Source organism: Saccoglossus kowalevskii, chromosome 5, assembly GCF_978046115.1.
Source record: "Saccoglossus kowalevskii chromosome 5, keSacKowa6.1, whole genome shotgun sequence".
Lineage (NCBI taxonomy): Eukaryota > Metazoa > Hemichordata > Enteropneusta > Harrimaniidae > Saccoglossus > Saccoglossus kowalevskii.
This window is the reverse complement of record NC_140645.1, coordinates 25847520-25862314: the sequence shown is the minus strand read 5'-3', so window position 1 is coordinate 25862314 and position 14795 is coordinate 25847520. Positions and strand designations below refer to the sequence as shown.

Sequence of the window (14795 nt, the reverse complement as noted above, 5' to 3'; positions counted from 1 at the left end):
GCAACGAAAATAATAAGTACACATTTCACTCTAGATGGCGCCCTAATATAGGATTAAAGACGACACCGTCGTACACGTGAATCACCGTCGTACACGTCACATGATAATAAGAAAACTGAATATTATATCCAAATGCTGTTCTTTTAAGGTAGCGGGACTATTATTTGCATACTTGTTTTCATCCTCTAATTGTGACTAAATGACTACAAATAGACCTAGGAAAGTATATATTTTTAGAATCGCCAGACTTCAAGATTTTCACAAGGGTATTTTGCATGCCCGTATCTGCATTCTACGACGCGTTACTCAACCAAAGGTGAAAAATTACTTTTTCGGTAAAAAAAATAATTACGCATTTATGCTGGCGATAAGAAGTATTTTTTTTCACTTTTCCTAGTTGTTCAATAGTCTGGTAAATTGAATGTGTTTGGTCAGTTTTATTCAAGCAACGCGTTCTAAAAAATAGTGTGTTGAATTTCAATTACTGTTTTAGTCGCATTGCCCCCAACTCAAACCACAACTCGTTGGTAAATAATCGATGAAATAGTTTGTCTGGACACATTCAAGTTCCTCTCACTGTCACCTTAAAGCTGTGAAAATTTGGTGTTAATCCGCCGACAATAAGTATACGTTATTTTTTTGTTAAAGACCTTGTATTTTGAAAAACATAAACTCCTAGAAAACGTCCATGAAGGAACAGCAAAGATTTTCAAGCTTGTTTATCGGCACAATCAATTTGTTTTCCCATCAAGGTCTGTTTTAACATGTGTAGGGACATCCAAATGTGTAAGGCTATTGGAAACCAAAAAAATAAAGGAATGGGATAGCTATAATTGGATAAATTCGGCATATGAAAACAGCAAAATGAATGATTTTTTTCAGTGGATGTGTGACCTTGTGTCTGACACATTCATATGCAAATGACTAATCTGTGAAACAAATAGGGGCGGAGAAAAACCACTCAAATGTTTGGAAACACTAATTGTGTGTCAGATAGCTACTGATAACACATCCCAACATTGCTTTGTCTTGAGTTTATCTTTGAAACTTATAGGCACACAGATTAAACCTGTGTTGTTGATTTTGGAAAACACTACTGAGGCTGCCTTGCTTCCTATCAGAAAATCTACATTTTAACCAACTTACATGACATTCTATGTTATGTTGACTTTATCACATGAAAGTTTATAGTGCATTTCATCAATTAATAAATAAATGTGAAAATCGTAATTTTCAACACAAATAATAGTCTCGCTACCTTAAATTGTTGTTATTGGTATGTTAGGAATGTTGTGAGATAAAAGTAACTGTGGTTTTAATGCATTATTTTATGACTGTCTTCGAACACGGGAAAACCAGCAACGATAAAGCGGAATAAGTAACCAAATGGTGCCAGTGTATGCACTTAAACGGCCGAACAAGTAAAAAAAGTACAAGACGGGATGCGGTATTTACATTCCATACAAAGGGCAAAAGGGCAACTACTATCGCGATGAATAATTAAATTCATTGAATATTACTATCAACTCATTCCTTTTATTTATATAAATCTCAATGATAATCCAGCCAGTCAATCAACAGTGCATAATATCATCATATGGAAATGTTCCAATCTTATTCCATTGTCCTATACATGACGACTGTTCGAAACTGGTAATCATTCCGGAGCTTTGACATTGACGTCGTGCAGGCATTCTCTATGGTGGCGCATATACTTAAAATCATTTTTTTGTGATTAAATGATTAATCGATCAAATTATTTTCTAGAAACTTATCTGAAAGGTGTCCGTTTATTTATATCTGTAAATCAAAATAAAAAATATATATATGTTTTGTGTTAGTTTCTGAAAAAAATTACTCGCGAGTTATATTGGCGATAAATAATGTGTATGTGTTAGCTTACATAAAAATGTAATTTGAAACTCAATTAAATTTTCTCACATTTTGAAGGAGAAGACCGGGCAACAGAATAATACTCCCTGACAAATAAGCTCCACAAATGTAGAAGAATGCAATTTACGGTTTTTTATATCACTTTTCATTCTCCGGGTATTGACATTTTCATCATGTAATCATATATAGAATATATACTGAGAATATTGAATCTTTTGAATTGATTCACGAAAAGATGCAACAGACCCATATAGAATTGCCTCAAAATTTGGTAAAAATGTGCTAAAACACGCACGTACGTCATGTGTTAGGTGAAGACGAAATGAATGCCAAGCAGCTACATCTGAAAAACAAAAAAAATTGGAATTTGTGACAAATGTTATCATATTTATTCAACGTTGCCAAAAGCTCTGAACATATGAAAAGTGCTCTGCTTTTTTACTTAGTTTGTTATTGGTTATTCATTTTTGATTCTTTTCAACAACCCTGACTACTTGCTTGATAAATAATAGTAATTCGATTGTATTACAAACAATAACTAAAACAAATTAATTATGTGCTCTGTAACACTGATTTCTGGCCAAGAACACTAAGTCTTCACTGGAAGGAGCCTGCGTTATAGCAAGTCTGAATTCAAATTTAGAGAAAGACGTTGCCCAAATATAATGACAACAATATCCACGTGGTTTGTTAATAAAATTTAGATTACATTGAATGAGGTAAATACGAACATTGAATCGAACGATAAAATCTGAAACTGATGATAAGTGATATATTGTCTTTGTTTGGAATATACTTCCAAATAATCCATAAATTGGAGCGTAAAAAATGTTAGCTATAACCACAATACTCAACATAACTCCGGCATAGTGCGTGTAGTGTACCTACAATTTCTGTAAAAACTGACTTCTTCAATCAAGTTGCTATACAAAATATTCCTATTGCAAAAATAACATTTATTAGTGAACGTACTGATTTATTGACACAAAGTTGTAGTATGTGCTGCAGTTAGGTCACTATAAATACAAGAAAATCCGAGAAAGCATAGGCAGAACTGTCGTGTGATGAGGACTGAATTAAAATAATTTAATATTTAAGGTTAGCTATTTAAACACATTGAATTATTGAGAGTTTTAATAGGTGTTTTGCGGGGATAACAGATCAATATCTAAATTATGTAATGTACGTAGCTAATAAGCAAGACTTTCAACTATAACTGCGGCAGACATACTTTGATTGTGGTAGCAGGCATATTTGGAGTAAAGACAGCACATAATAACATTTTAGTTTATGCGCATCCATATGATTTTAGTCACCGTCGGATGAAGTCCGAAATAGGACTATTTGTTTTCTGTCCATTTCGAAATCATTTCCAAGACATTTAGGTTCAAAATTAGTACAAGTCATAACTTGCAACTATTTTCTTCCAAAGAATCACATGTTATCCACTGTCTCTTGGGGTGTTTTGGCCTGTTTCATTCAATTTCACTCGTTTCTCATATACACTTTCACATATCGTGTTTGGATTTGGTATAAAGCATGGTTAGGTAATAGCATGCTTGTAATTTGTATTTCGATGTATTCAACTAATTTGTGGCCATTTTCATCAAAGAAGCTAATATCACAACATTTTAACCAGTAATCAGTTGCTTCTCAGGCGTTATTGGCCGATTCTATTCAAACTTATTATTAAGATCACCATGATGGCTTACTGGTGCACGTCAATTTGTTTTGAGATTTGGTTTAACATTGCTCAGTTTTTATTTTCATGTATCATTTCTCTGTCTGATTTTGTATGAGATGCAAAGACTTGGTCACTTCAATGGTATATAGTATCGGTTTTTGAACTGATGAGATGATTTGAGAGTAATTTAATTTATAGACAATTTAATGGCAAGCATTGAGCAAATATATGTCAGTCAGCGCCACTAAACAAAGCAAATGCCATGAAAGACCAAGACAGGCGGACTTCATACATGGGGCACAGTTGTTGATGTAAGTGACCTAATGTCAAATTGAGAAGTGCTGAATTTTGTTTGATGTTCAACTTGGGTTATTTTTTGCATGTTTACAGACAATGTGGTGAATGGGATCAAAATGAAGCTGGAACTAACAAAGTACAGTACCATTGGAATGATTTAGCTGATGGGAGGATTGTCAAGGGTTTTACGCACTGTTATCAAACATTACTACTGATGAACACATTGTTACATACACACAAAACGAAATGCACTGATAATGTTTTCGATGGAATTTACATAATATATAACATTCATTTCATTAGTAGACTTGATTCCCAATCAATAGCCGTCGGAACTACGCCCTCACTCGATACAAGCATGTAAGGAATTTTCCCGGGAAAATCAAGCATGGATGCTCATATCTATGTAAATAGCTGCACTATATACCAAATAAAAATGAAGACATTATAATTAATAAATATTCTATTAAAACAATGTTGAACGAATTTCCTTAGAATTGAAGTTTTGAGTTCATGGGCATTTGAATTAAGACAACACAATACAATACAATAATACTTTATTATCACCGTAAAGAAATTACAATCTTTTTTGGGCCCTGAATAATAAAGTTAAATTAATAAACATGAACGCAAATTAATTATAGTATCAAAAAACAAAGAAAGTTACTAAATGCTTCTTTTCAAGTTTGCATTATCAATGTATTGGATTAGTGTTTTCAGTAAATGTATATCTGATGCGTTGATGATTGTCTTGAATTTTTCTGTTTTGTCCATCTCATGTAAATTAGTAAATATTTTGTTAAATTCATCGTAAAGTGTCTTTCTTTCAGAAGAGTAAGCTTTACAAGATGTAATGAAGTGGATTTCATCCTCTAATACATTGCATGTTTTGCATAGTCTCTTGCTGAGTGGTGTTTTGGACGAGTATGTCTTCCTACTTCAATCTGTAATTTGTGGCAACTAAGCCGTAATCTTGCTAGTGTTTCAACATCATGGAGTTTATTTAATTTAGTTAAATATGGTGCTTGTTTAATTTCATTGTTTATTTGCCTGTATGTCCGTAGTTTTGAGTTCTCTCTGTTATTGTCTTGATTCCAAAGTTTATTGTAGTAGTCTTTAGATATCTGATATAAATGGTCTTTATTAATTGTTATCGATGTCAATGTTGTATTGATGTTGTTGAGTTTTTGCAGCCAAGAGTTAGGATAGTACTGTTGTTTCAGCTCCATTAAAGCGTCATATGCAAATGTTATTGATCCACTCTTGGTGATGTGCTGATAATATTTTATGGCTCTTTGTTGTACTATGGATAAGAGTGGCAGTCTTCCTAATTCCATTCGACATCCGATGTTGCTGCTTTTGTTGTTTAGGGATAATATCTGGCGACAGAGTCTTAGGTGACATTTTTCAGTGTCTGTGTGGTCCCATTGTTGTATGTTTATATGTATTCCCCATATTTCTGAGCCATATAATAGTATAGGTTGTTGTATAGTATCAAATAGTTTGGTCTTCAATCTGATGTTGTTCTTGTTTTTTGGGTAGATTGTTGATAGATTACGTTCTGCTTTTTTTGCTTTATCTGCCAGTATTTGTGTTGTTTTTGTCATGGTGCCATTGGAGTTGATGTTGATGCCCAGATATGTGAACTGATTTGTCTTCTGTAGTATTGTTTTGTTGTATGTGAAAAAAGTATTCTCTGATTTATGTCCGTTTTTGTGAAACGTCATTGTTTTTGTCTTTTCCGTGTTTACTGTCAAGCCCCATTTCTCTGTGTATTGTTGTAGTGAGTTGATGTTTGCTTGGAGTCCAGACTTTGACTTTGACAGCAGGGCTATATCATCAGCATACATCAGATTAGATATAGCTTTATTGTTGAGTTTTGGCATATGGTCTGTGTTGAGGTTGAGGTCTTCTGATAGGTCATTTATAAATACATTGAAAAGTGTTGGGCTCAGGGGCAGCCTTGTTTCACTCCATTTTCTAATTGGAATAGTGGCGAGATTTTTCCATCCAGTTTGATTTGGAATTGCATGCTGCTGTACATGTCTTTAATGATGTTGTACATTGGGCCACTTATGTTGTGTTTTTGTAGTTTGTACAGGAGTCCATCTTGCCATACTGTATCAAAACATTTCTTGAGATCTATGAAATATGCATACAGATTGTTGTTCTATGATTCATACTTTTTAATCAGTGTGTGTATTGTTAATATGCGGTCTATGGTTCTATATGAATCCTGCTTGGTTTTTGTGTATGATCTTCAGTTTCTCTAGAAAGTTGATAAGTCTTGTATTTAGAATAATTGCGAATATTTTACCTATATTGCTGCTAGTTGAAATGCCACGGTAATTTGATGGATCTAATGCATTGCCTTTCTTATGGATAGGTGTTATTGTATTGATGTTCCAAAGCTGTGGGTAATGTTCAGTAGTAAGTACATGGTTGTATAATAATTGTAGAGCTTGACTCAGAAGTGGACTACCATATTTCAACATCTCTGGTGGTATTCCATCTATGCCAGATGATTTTCTATTCTTTAGTTTTCTTAATACGGTAGTGATTTCATGTAATGTTATTTTCTTGTTTAGGTATTCGTTTGTTTTCTTCATGTTTTTGATGTTTCTTAGTGCTGTATTTATCTCTTCTTGTCTGATCTTAGAAGTGTTTGAATTGGTGCTGATAGATTTAAAGTGGTTTATCCATTCTGTATATGGTATTTCTGATACATGTTTATTACCGGTATTTTTGATGTTTTGTTTTGTGTAGTTATGTATTGTCTGCCACAGTTCTTTTTGTGTTGTAGTCTCATTTAGGTTGTTGATTTTATTTTGAAAGGTAATCCATTTCTGTTGCTTAAGTTGCTTCACATATTTTTTGAAGATTTTCTTTTTCATGTGGTATTGGGTCCTGATTCCAGTATTATATGGATCTTTTCTCATTTGTTTTGATATATTGATGAGTTTTTCTTCATTATATTGCATTGCCTGTCATTGTTTTTCTTTTTACTGGCGTGTGTTTTCTTAATTTTTCTTGGTTTTGAATTTGTAATGAGGCAATTCTTTGCTATCTTGTCTATCATTTCCTGAAAATCGGTGGCGATGTCTTGAGATGAGTGATTGGAGTAGTCTTTCTTTATGAAGTTGTTGATTATATGTTGTCCTTCTCCTGTTTGTAGGTATATTTTATATATTTCTTTATTTTCTGTTGACCACTTGTAATGTCCAGGCATTAAAGGTAAGGTGTTGTTTATATTTTTGTGCGTTTCTTGATATATGTAGTTTTATGGTGGTTGATATTTGGCAGTGATCAAGACCTGGTAAAAGTAGATTTACTTTAAAGTTCATAACACATTTTGTATTAATGTTTGGTCGATTATAGTATAATCCACAGTGCTAGCTCCATTCCATTCATAGCAAGTTAACTGGCCTGAACTATCTCCAATTGTTCGGCCATTTAGGATGAGCAGCTGTTGTGTTTTGCAGATATTTATAAGTTCCTCTCCAAAATTGTTTTCCTTTTATCCATATTATTTCTTTGTTTGGCGTGTATGTCAGAAACATAGTAGTTTGGTATTGGTAGCAGATTGTTGTCTTTGTCATCATCTTCAATGTAGTCTGTTAGATTGGCTGTTCTGGCATTGAAGTCACCTTGGAGTAATATGGATCCTTTTTGTTTATATTGGTTTATCTCTTGATCTAGAATCTGGTAAGGGTCTGTCTCTTGTGTGTCATAATATGAAGAACCTGATGGGGGTATGTAGACATTGCATAGGTATATGTCATTTTGTTGATTGAAGAAATCCTTGTTCAGTGTGCACCACACTGTATATTCATTTGTTGATGGTAGTATTGATACACCTTCTTTAATTGTATTCTTTATATAAACACTTATCCCACTTGAACTTTTCCATGCTTTCTTGTGTTTTTTTCTCAGTTTATGATGGATAAAGTATTCTTTTGGTGTAGGTAAAAGGTCTGTTGTAGTGCTATCTAACCATGTCTCAGTGAAACAGTATATATGGTAATTGTGTATTTGGTCTTCTATGTCAATGAGTTCTTTTGTTTTCACATCTCTGTTTGGTGGTTCTGGTATGTAGTTATATCGTAGTCCTTGTGCGTTGATGTGTCCAATTTGAAGTAGGTTTTGCGCTACTTTATTCTTTTTATTTATCCTCATAATGAGAAAACAGACAATTTTGTAAATGTAACAAATCTATATTTAGCAATTGAAGGTTAAATAAATATTTTTGCTAATAATCGTTATTCAAACATTTTGCCCACATCATGCAATTGTAGAACTTATGAATTAAGGCTGAAATGAAATCTAAGAACCACAGACAGTGGATTCGGTATACCAAAGCATACTAAATGCATACTGACGTGTGATAGCAATGCTGAACACAGTTGTCTTTTCGCATATGGTCTGAGATTGTTAAATGTTTTCGGCAGAATTTCAACACAATGATGATTTGTCACCTTGTCATCAACATTATGGCATATAATTTTGTTTATTTCATGGAATGTCCAGTTTGTGTAACAGTGTTTGTACATACATACATTGAAAAACATCCGACAAACTACAGATACTATTTTTTCGCAGAAATTAGTAAAACATGCCCAAAATGCTAAACAGGTATCAATAACTTTGCTGTTAGGGAAAAGGTATTTGTTATACTGAAAAAACATTGAAATCAGTTTAACCACATCCAAGGATGATTTGGTCAAAAACTTGAGTTCTACTGTCATATGCCACAACTAAGATACAAAATCATTGATACGAGTCAGAAGATTTTACAGATGGATAAGATGAATCAACTAGATAGTAGCAATCTTAATATCTGGACTTTTATAGACAATATGTTGATACTCATGTTTGGAATTTTATCTTCTCGCTTAAAGGACAAATAATGAAATGTCTAAGTTTCTTTTGGATAGGCTGATAGATATAAATTCAATTCAATTTTCAAATATTTAGTATTCTATATTTACAGTTATTTATAATCACTACACAAACTGAGTTACACTGCTTTGGGACAGCTGCTATAACGCCTTCGCAAATGACCCTGAATAAGCTCTTAGCTACCACAGTATAAAAACACTTTTGAATGTACTGCTGCCTTTACAAATGTAACAAATCCATATTCTTATTGTTCCTTCAAATTGTATGTACTGTACCTCAAATAACTGGAGATTCTGTTAAATTAAAAATCATCTTTCAAACCATGTTCAGTTCTATTTCACTCTTTGAATTTGTTAATTAGATTAATTTAGACAGAGGGTTTTCAAACTGCCAATTCACATAGTTCATACCCACCATAGATCCAGTCAGTCAAAATGACTATTTTGAATTGTAGGCAGCATCAGACACTGTGATGTGGCGGGTCTCCGAGCAAAACAGAAACAGAAGAGTACTTGAAGGATAAAATTACTTATGATTACCACCTACATATGACCAGTGAAAACGGTGTCTTACCTTAGCAGTGTTGCCCCATAGTAATAGCGTACTGCTGATCAGGTGACAGAGTCGGCATTGTCGAGGACACTAGACCCAAACTTAATTTCTGTGGTTAACTGGCATTCAAAAAGAGGCAGAAACAGTTATACATTAGGGCATAGGTCGAAAGCGAGACTTGGAATGTCCAAGGAGCGCTGACGGGAGAAACTTCGTCGCACAACCATATTGGCCAGACGGGGATGACAATTGGGTGTGGACCGTGCCCTGGGATGTGGTTACTGGTGAGAAGCCCAATCCGTGTCTTTGGCACAGCTTGATTGTTCATAAAGGTGGCACAACCATTTGAAAGGGATAGGGCCCCTAACTCAGAATTACGCCTACCAGAGGCGCGAGCTATTAGGAAGACTGTTTTCCCATGTCAAATATTTCAGTAGTGCTGATTCTAGTGGTTCAAAGGGTGGTCTGCTTAGAGCTGACAACACAACCGACAAGTCTCAAATGTGAGGTTCCCTAGATTAGCATCTAGGCCTTCAATTATGAAAAGCAGGTCTCCTATTAATAGTACAATCGGCTAGTCTTGTCCCCAAAGTGTTCTCAATGGCGGACGACAAGGCTGACCTATAACCAACGATTGCTGCGTAGGATAGACCTGACTTGTCAAACCGGTGGAAGCAGAAGTGGCTAGCTGGCCAGTGGGATGGCATAGATCAATGTCCCTTCCACTACACTAATCAATGCGTGCCTGCCACTTGGAGTCATAGACTGCACTGGTGAAACACCTATACTCCCGACCAGAACGTTGGCAAGGGACCCGCTCAGATAAACCATCCGTCTGTGTGGGTCTACTGAGAGCCTCCCTGCATAATAGTCGTACACTGCTGGGCTCATTGGTAGTGTGCCATTCTGCTGGGGCAGCAGATCCAGGATGTTCGGAAGCACTACCTATGTCTCAACTTACATTTCCAACAGTAGTGGTTGGCCCATTGGGCGCCACCAGCGTCAAGATGCACGTGAGCTCCTGATGAGGTTTCTCCAGTATCCGGGAAATCAGTGGGAAGGGAGGAAAGGCATACGCATCCATGTGGGCGCACAGGTTCAATAATGCGCCCATGGCCCATGCTCCTGGAGTTGGCCGGAGTGGCATGTACACTGGCAGCTTGGCATTCCGGAGTGTGCCTAATAGATCTAACAGTCTGGAGCCTACCCATAGGGGTACCTGACACTCCATGTTCTGGAATGGAGTCGCCACAAGAGGGCGTCCGTCTGACTGTTCCGCACCCCTGGAAGATGGTATGCAGTTAGCTCCACATTGCTTTCCAGGCACCAATAGAGAATTTTGCTCATCCAGAGCTGATGCACAAAACATACCTCTGTGTCGAACTCCATACCCAAAAACACCAACTGGTGTGTCGGGTGTGGATGGAACTTTCAGATTTACTAGAAAGCCTAATTGGTGTAGTAAATCATGTGTTAACTTTGTATGGAGCCATGCATAACCAGAAGGGGAGCATCCCAATTTTTAATACTTTGCCCAAATGGGTGAGTCGAAGGAGTCAATGACTCGCTAGGTGCATCATTATGTGCCAGTGAGCATCGCTTAAAACTTAACATGGCTAACCAATTGGACAGTGCACAGAGTAAAACAGTGCTTGGCATCAACCAATCGAGAAGTACATACTGATTTAGCTTGCTTAGATCCAGAACTGGACGTCAGTCACCTGTAGCTTTGGAACTACAAACATGTGAGAGTAGAAGCCTGGGCTTACTGCCTGGACTTAGTTTTGGGATTATTTGGTCAGAGTTATTTGCCATAATGGAATAAAATTTAAAGTATATGACTATGAGGGTGAAAAAATTGTCTGAGGTTGTCTGACATCGCCGAACCCCCTCTTTTCATGTATAAAGAAAGCAAAGGTGTGTCCGATCAAGCGCCTGGTAGTTGAGTCTTCTGGGAAAAAAAGAAAGATCCCCAGTACTGGTTCTGCTGACAATCCCTGGCTGGTGGGAAGTGGGGGGACAAAAACAACACCCTGCTTGGTCCCCTTTCATACTGGAGGTCTGACCACCAGCCACCAGTCTCGGCAGAGACCCAGTACCACCAACCTGTGCCCCACCTGCTTCCCGATAAATGGGAAGGTCGAAGCTGGAATCAGGGGAATCATGGGAGGAAGCACCTTTAGAACTTGAACATCGCTTCCCAGGGTGCTTTCTCCTGCTTGCTGACCGAGAGGTGTCTGCAGTAAAGACAACACGCTCCTGCTACAGCTTTTTTTCCACCTGAACTGAAAGGAACAAAATTTGACCTGACAGGCCATTGAACATCGTCCGAATCTCGGAGGCAAGCCCAGTACCCGACGAGGATGGACCCACAAAGGGATCCACGACAGGCCCATAGAAGCACTTGGCTCCAGGGGCACGGCTTTGCATTGCCGGCACAATAGAGCAGACCATTGCCTGCAATAACAGGCTGCAAGGACGCTCTCCAGTCAGCAGGGAGAGACCGGAAAACCTTGATTCCACCACTCGACGCTGCAGCACTTGAGGTACCCAAAGTCAAATGGGAGGACATCCGGCTCAAACTAATACACTCCTCTCATTCATGCCTGTAGAGCTGCCCTAACTGCCAGCGCGACTAGCCCAAGCTTAGGCAATGCGATCAGTCTCAGCAACTTGAACACAGCTCTGAAACTATCCCAGGTCCCAATTAAAGCACACTCACTCGTGGCAAAAAACCCTGAACCCCAAAAGAATGGAAACATTTGTTATGTGGCAATTTCCGCAAGAGGTGAGGAATTCTTCTTGGAGTGCTTTCCTTCCTGCTAGTCCATTTTAACTACACTTAAGAAATGAACATGGCACGCATGAGAGGAACGCAATTACAGTAGAAACTGACACTAGGAAACCCTACAAATGAGGTAAAATGCATCATCCAAGTTGTTGTTTTTTTGTGCGGTACAAAACGAACATGAGAAAAATGTTATCCTATCAGACTTATAGTTCACAGAAGGAGTACCTCAGAAAACTTCATCTGACCTAGATTTCTCTCTCCGTCATTGGCTGAATCGCTTATTAATGCCTACAGTTCAAAATAGTCATTTTGACTGACCAGTGTCTATGGTGGGTAATTGAACTAGTGAATTTACGTCTGTGTTGACAGTGTGTTGAAAAATCAAAGTCATTTTAATAGCACCTTTTCGATAAACTAATTAGGCCCATACTAGTTTACGGAAGTGACATCTGGGGTCACGAAAGCATATACAAATCAAGTGTGGAAGAAATTCACCTAAACTATTGTTGTCTTGTTTTAGGGGTCAGGAAAAACACATCAATCTTAGGTATTTATGGGGAACTGGGAAAATACCTCTTGATGTATTCATCAAAAAACAATTAATTAAATACTTCAACAGAGTAATGAATACATCAAATGAATTGGTAAGAGAGGCAGCATAATGAACAAACAATTAAACAGCAAATGGTACAGTGCCATAACTACACTGTTAACTGAAATAAACCAACCACAAATTATCAAAACAACAACTATACTGAATGACAGAGAAACCAAGAAATTAGGTTTGAAAGTTGAAAAAATATATAAATTATACTAGAAAAGAGAAATTACATAGGGACCGATGATAACCAAAATAACAATAACAGAAAGAATAAAATCAGAACGTACAAAAATTTCAAAAATGAATTCACTTTAGAAAATTATGTGATCAAAATAAAGAATGCCGAACTACGTGAATGTCAAAGTAGGTTTCGTCTGGGCAGTCATAAACTAAAAATTGAAACAGGGTGGTACACCAAACCAAAAACCGAAATAGGAAAAAGAATCTGCTAACTGTGTTCAAATAACAAAGTAGAAGATGAGTACCATTTCATGATTGAATGCCCTTTTTACGAAAAATCGCGGAAAGCACTATTTGAAGAGACTACTAAGCACATTATAAACATTTTTTTTAAATTAATGGGTGATACAAACTTGAATGTACAAATACCAGTTGCCCAATTTATCAAAAATAACACGAACCTTAGACAGCGACATCTTCTGGCAAATTAGCATAAATACTTTTCTCCTTTAATACAGTTTTTTTTTTCTCATTTTCATCTTTCTTTGATTTACTGTTTATTGCTTTTTTTTTATTATTATTTCATCTATTTTTTTTTTTAATATTATTACCTACATATATCAATAGTTTTTTTGTAACTGTAGTTTGTTGTTTTGTTTTTTTTTTGTTTTTTTTTTAAACCATTGGCGTGCTTTAGATAGTAATTCTTGTAAAATTTGTATGTGTTTTAGCAGTTAGTGTAACCATTTCAATTCCTTCTGAGGAATTTTAAGTGTTTCAATAAACCATACTGTACTGATCAAGAAATCACAACGATGAACTGTGTCGAGTTCACGGCACCCAGGAAGGCCATTTTGAAGCTGATCACATGTTTCCGGTGAAGATAACAGATCACGTGACACAATTGGCCTTCCACCTATATAAACTGGTGTATTGAACTGGTCGTAAGTTGATAAATTGTACTTTTTAAAAACCTTATTTTGTTTTAAGTATTTTTAAAAAATAGATGCCCCTATTGATTTTTAACAGCACCCCCCCCCCCCCCACCGATTGTGCCAATTCGCCCTTCCAGTCGTAAGAACTGATCAGTTCCTAAAAATTCTCCCAGCAAATCAGTGAGACACGCGAAAGCGCATGCGTCAATTGCGCCGTCTGTGACCCTGTGTTGTGCTGTGTTGCGCTGCGAGTACCAATTCCGAGTTGGAGCTAGAAGATAGTTAAGCTATGGTTGGGACTATCCTGTGCCTTGTTAATTTGATTCTGTACATAGTTCAAAGTAAGATTCTTTTTATTATATATGTTCACTTTCTGGGAATGTACGCTGCAAAGACAGAGCTGGTGTCGATCAATGTTGTTTTCTGTGGAACAGGATATTGCCAGATAATTAGGTTTCAAGATATGCGTCTTGAAACCCGTTTGTTATTGTTCTGTTTTCTAAAAACAATAAAAAATAACAAAGCCTTTTATTTCTATAGCGCTAAATGTGACATACAAAACGAATTAAAATTACAAGCAGAAAGATATAACAGCTATAGAAAAGGGGGCAACAAGAAGCATTGCTTTCAAGTGTTGCCGCCTGTATACATTGTGAATATATATATTTTTTTAACTAAACGACAAGATAGGTGATGTGATGATTTTAGCATGGCAAGGTCCTGGCAAATAATATACAGAGAAATAAAAGTGAAATAATTGACAAAATAAATTAAACATTAAATAGATACTAAGTTACTGCAATTATTGGATATTGTATTTATCTAACAGACTCTTTACATAGAAGTGTTTAAATTTTTTTTGACTATTGCAATATTTAATATCATTTTAGATATTATTCCAAAGTTTGACTCCACAACATGACATACACATTGACTTGGGAGTAGTTCTTTATTTTATACAGA

General features: G+C 36.3%; 1 protein-coding gene across 1 annotated transcript in view; it reads left to right on the top strand.

The window, feature by feature from the left end:
* The first annotated feature begins 14051 nt into the window (after nucleotides 1–14051).
* Nucleotides 14052–14795, top strand: part of LOC102806992 (protein turtle-like) — a 40481-nt gene continuing 39737 nt past the window's right edge. Inside the window, exon 1 of the mRNA XM_085498835.1 lies at nucleotides 14052–14173. Within this exon, the coding sequence (XP_085354961.1) occupies nucleotides 14122–14173 (52 nt within the window). The 5' untranslated portion in view covers nucleotides 14052–14121. The remainder of the gene's footprint in view (nucleotides 14174–14795) is intronic.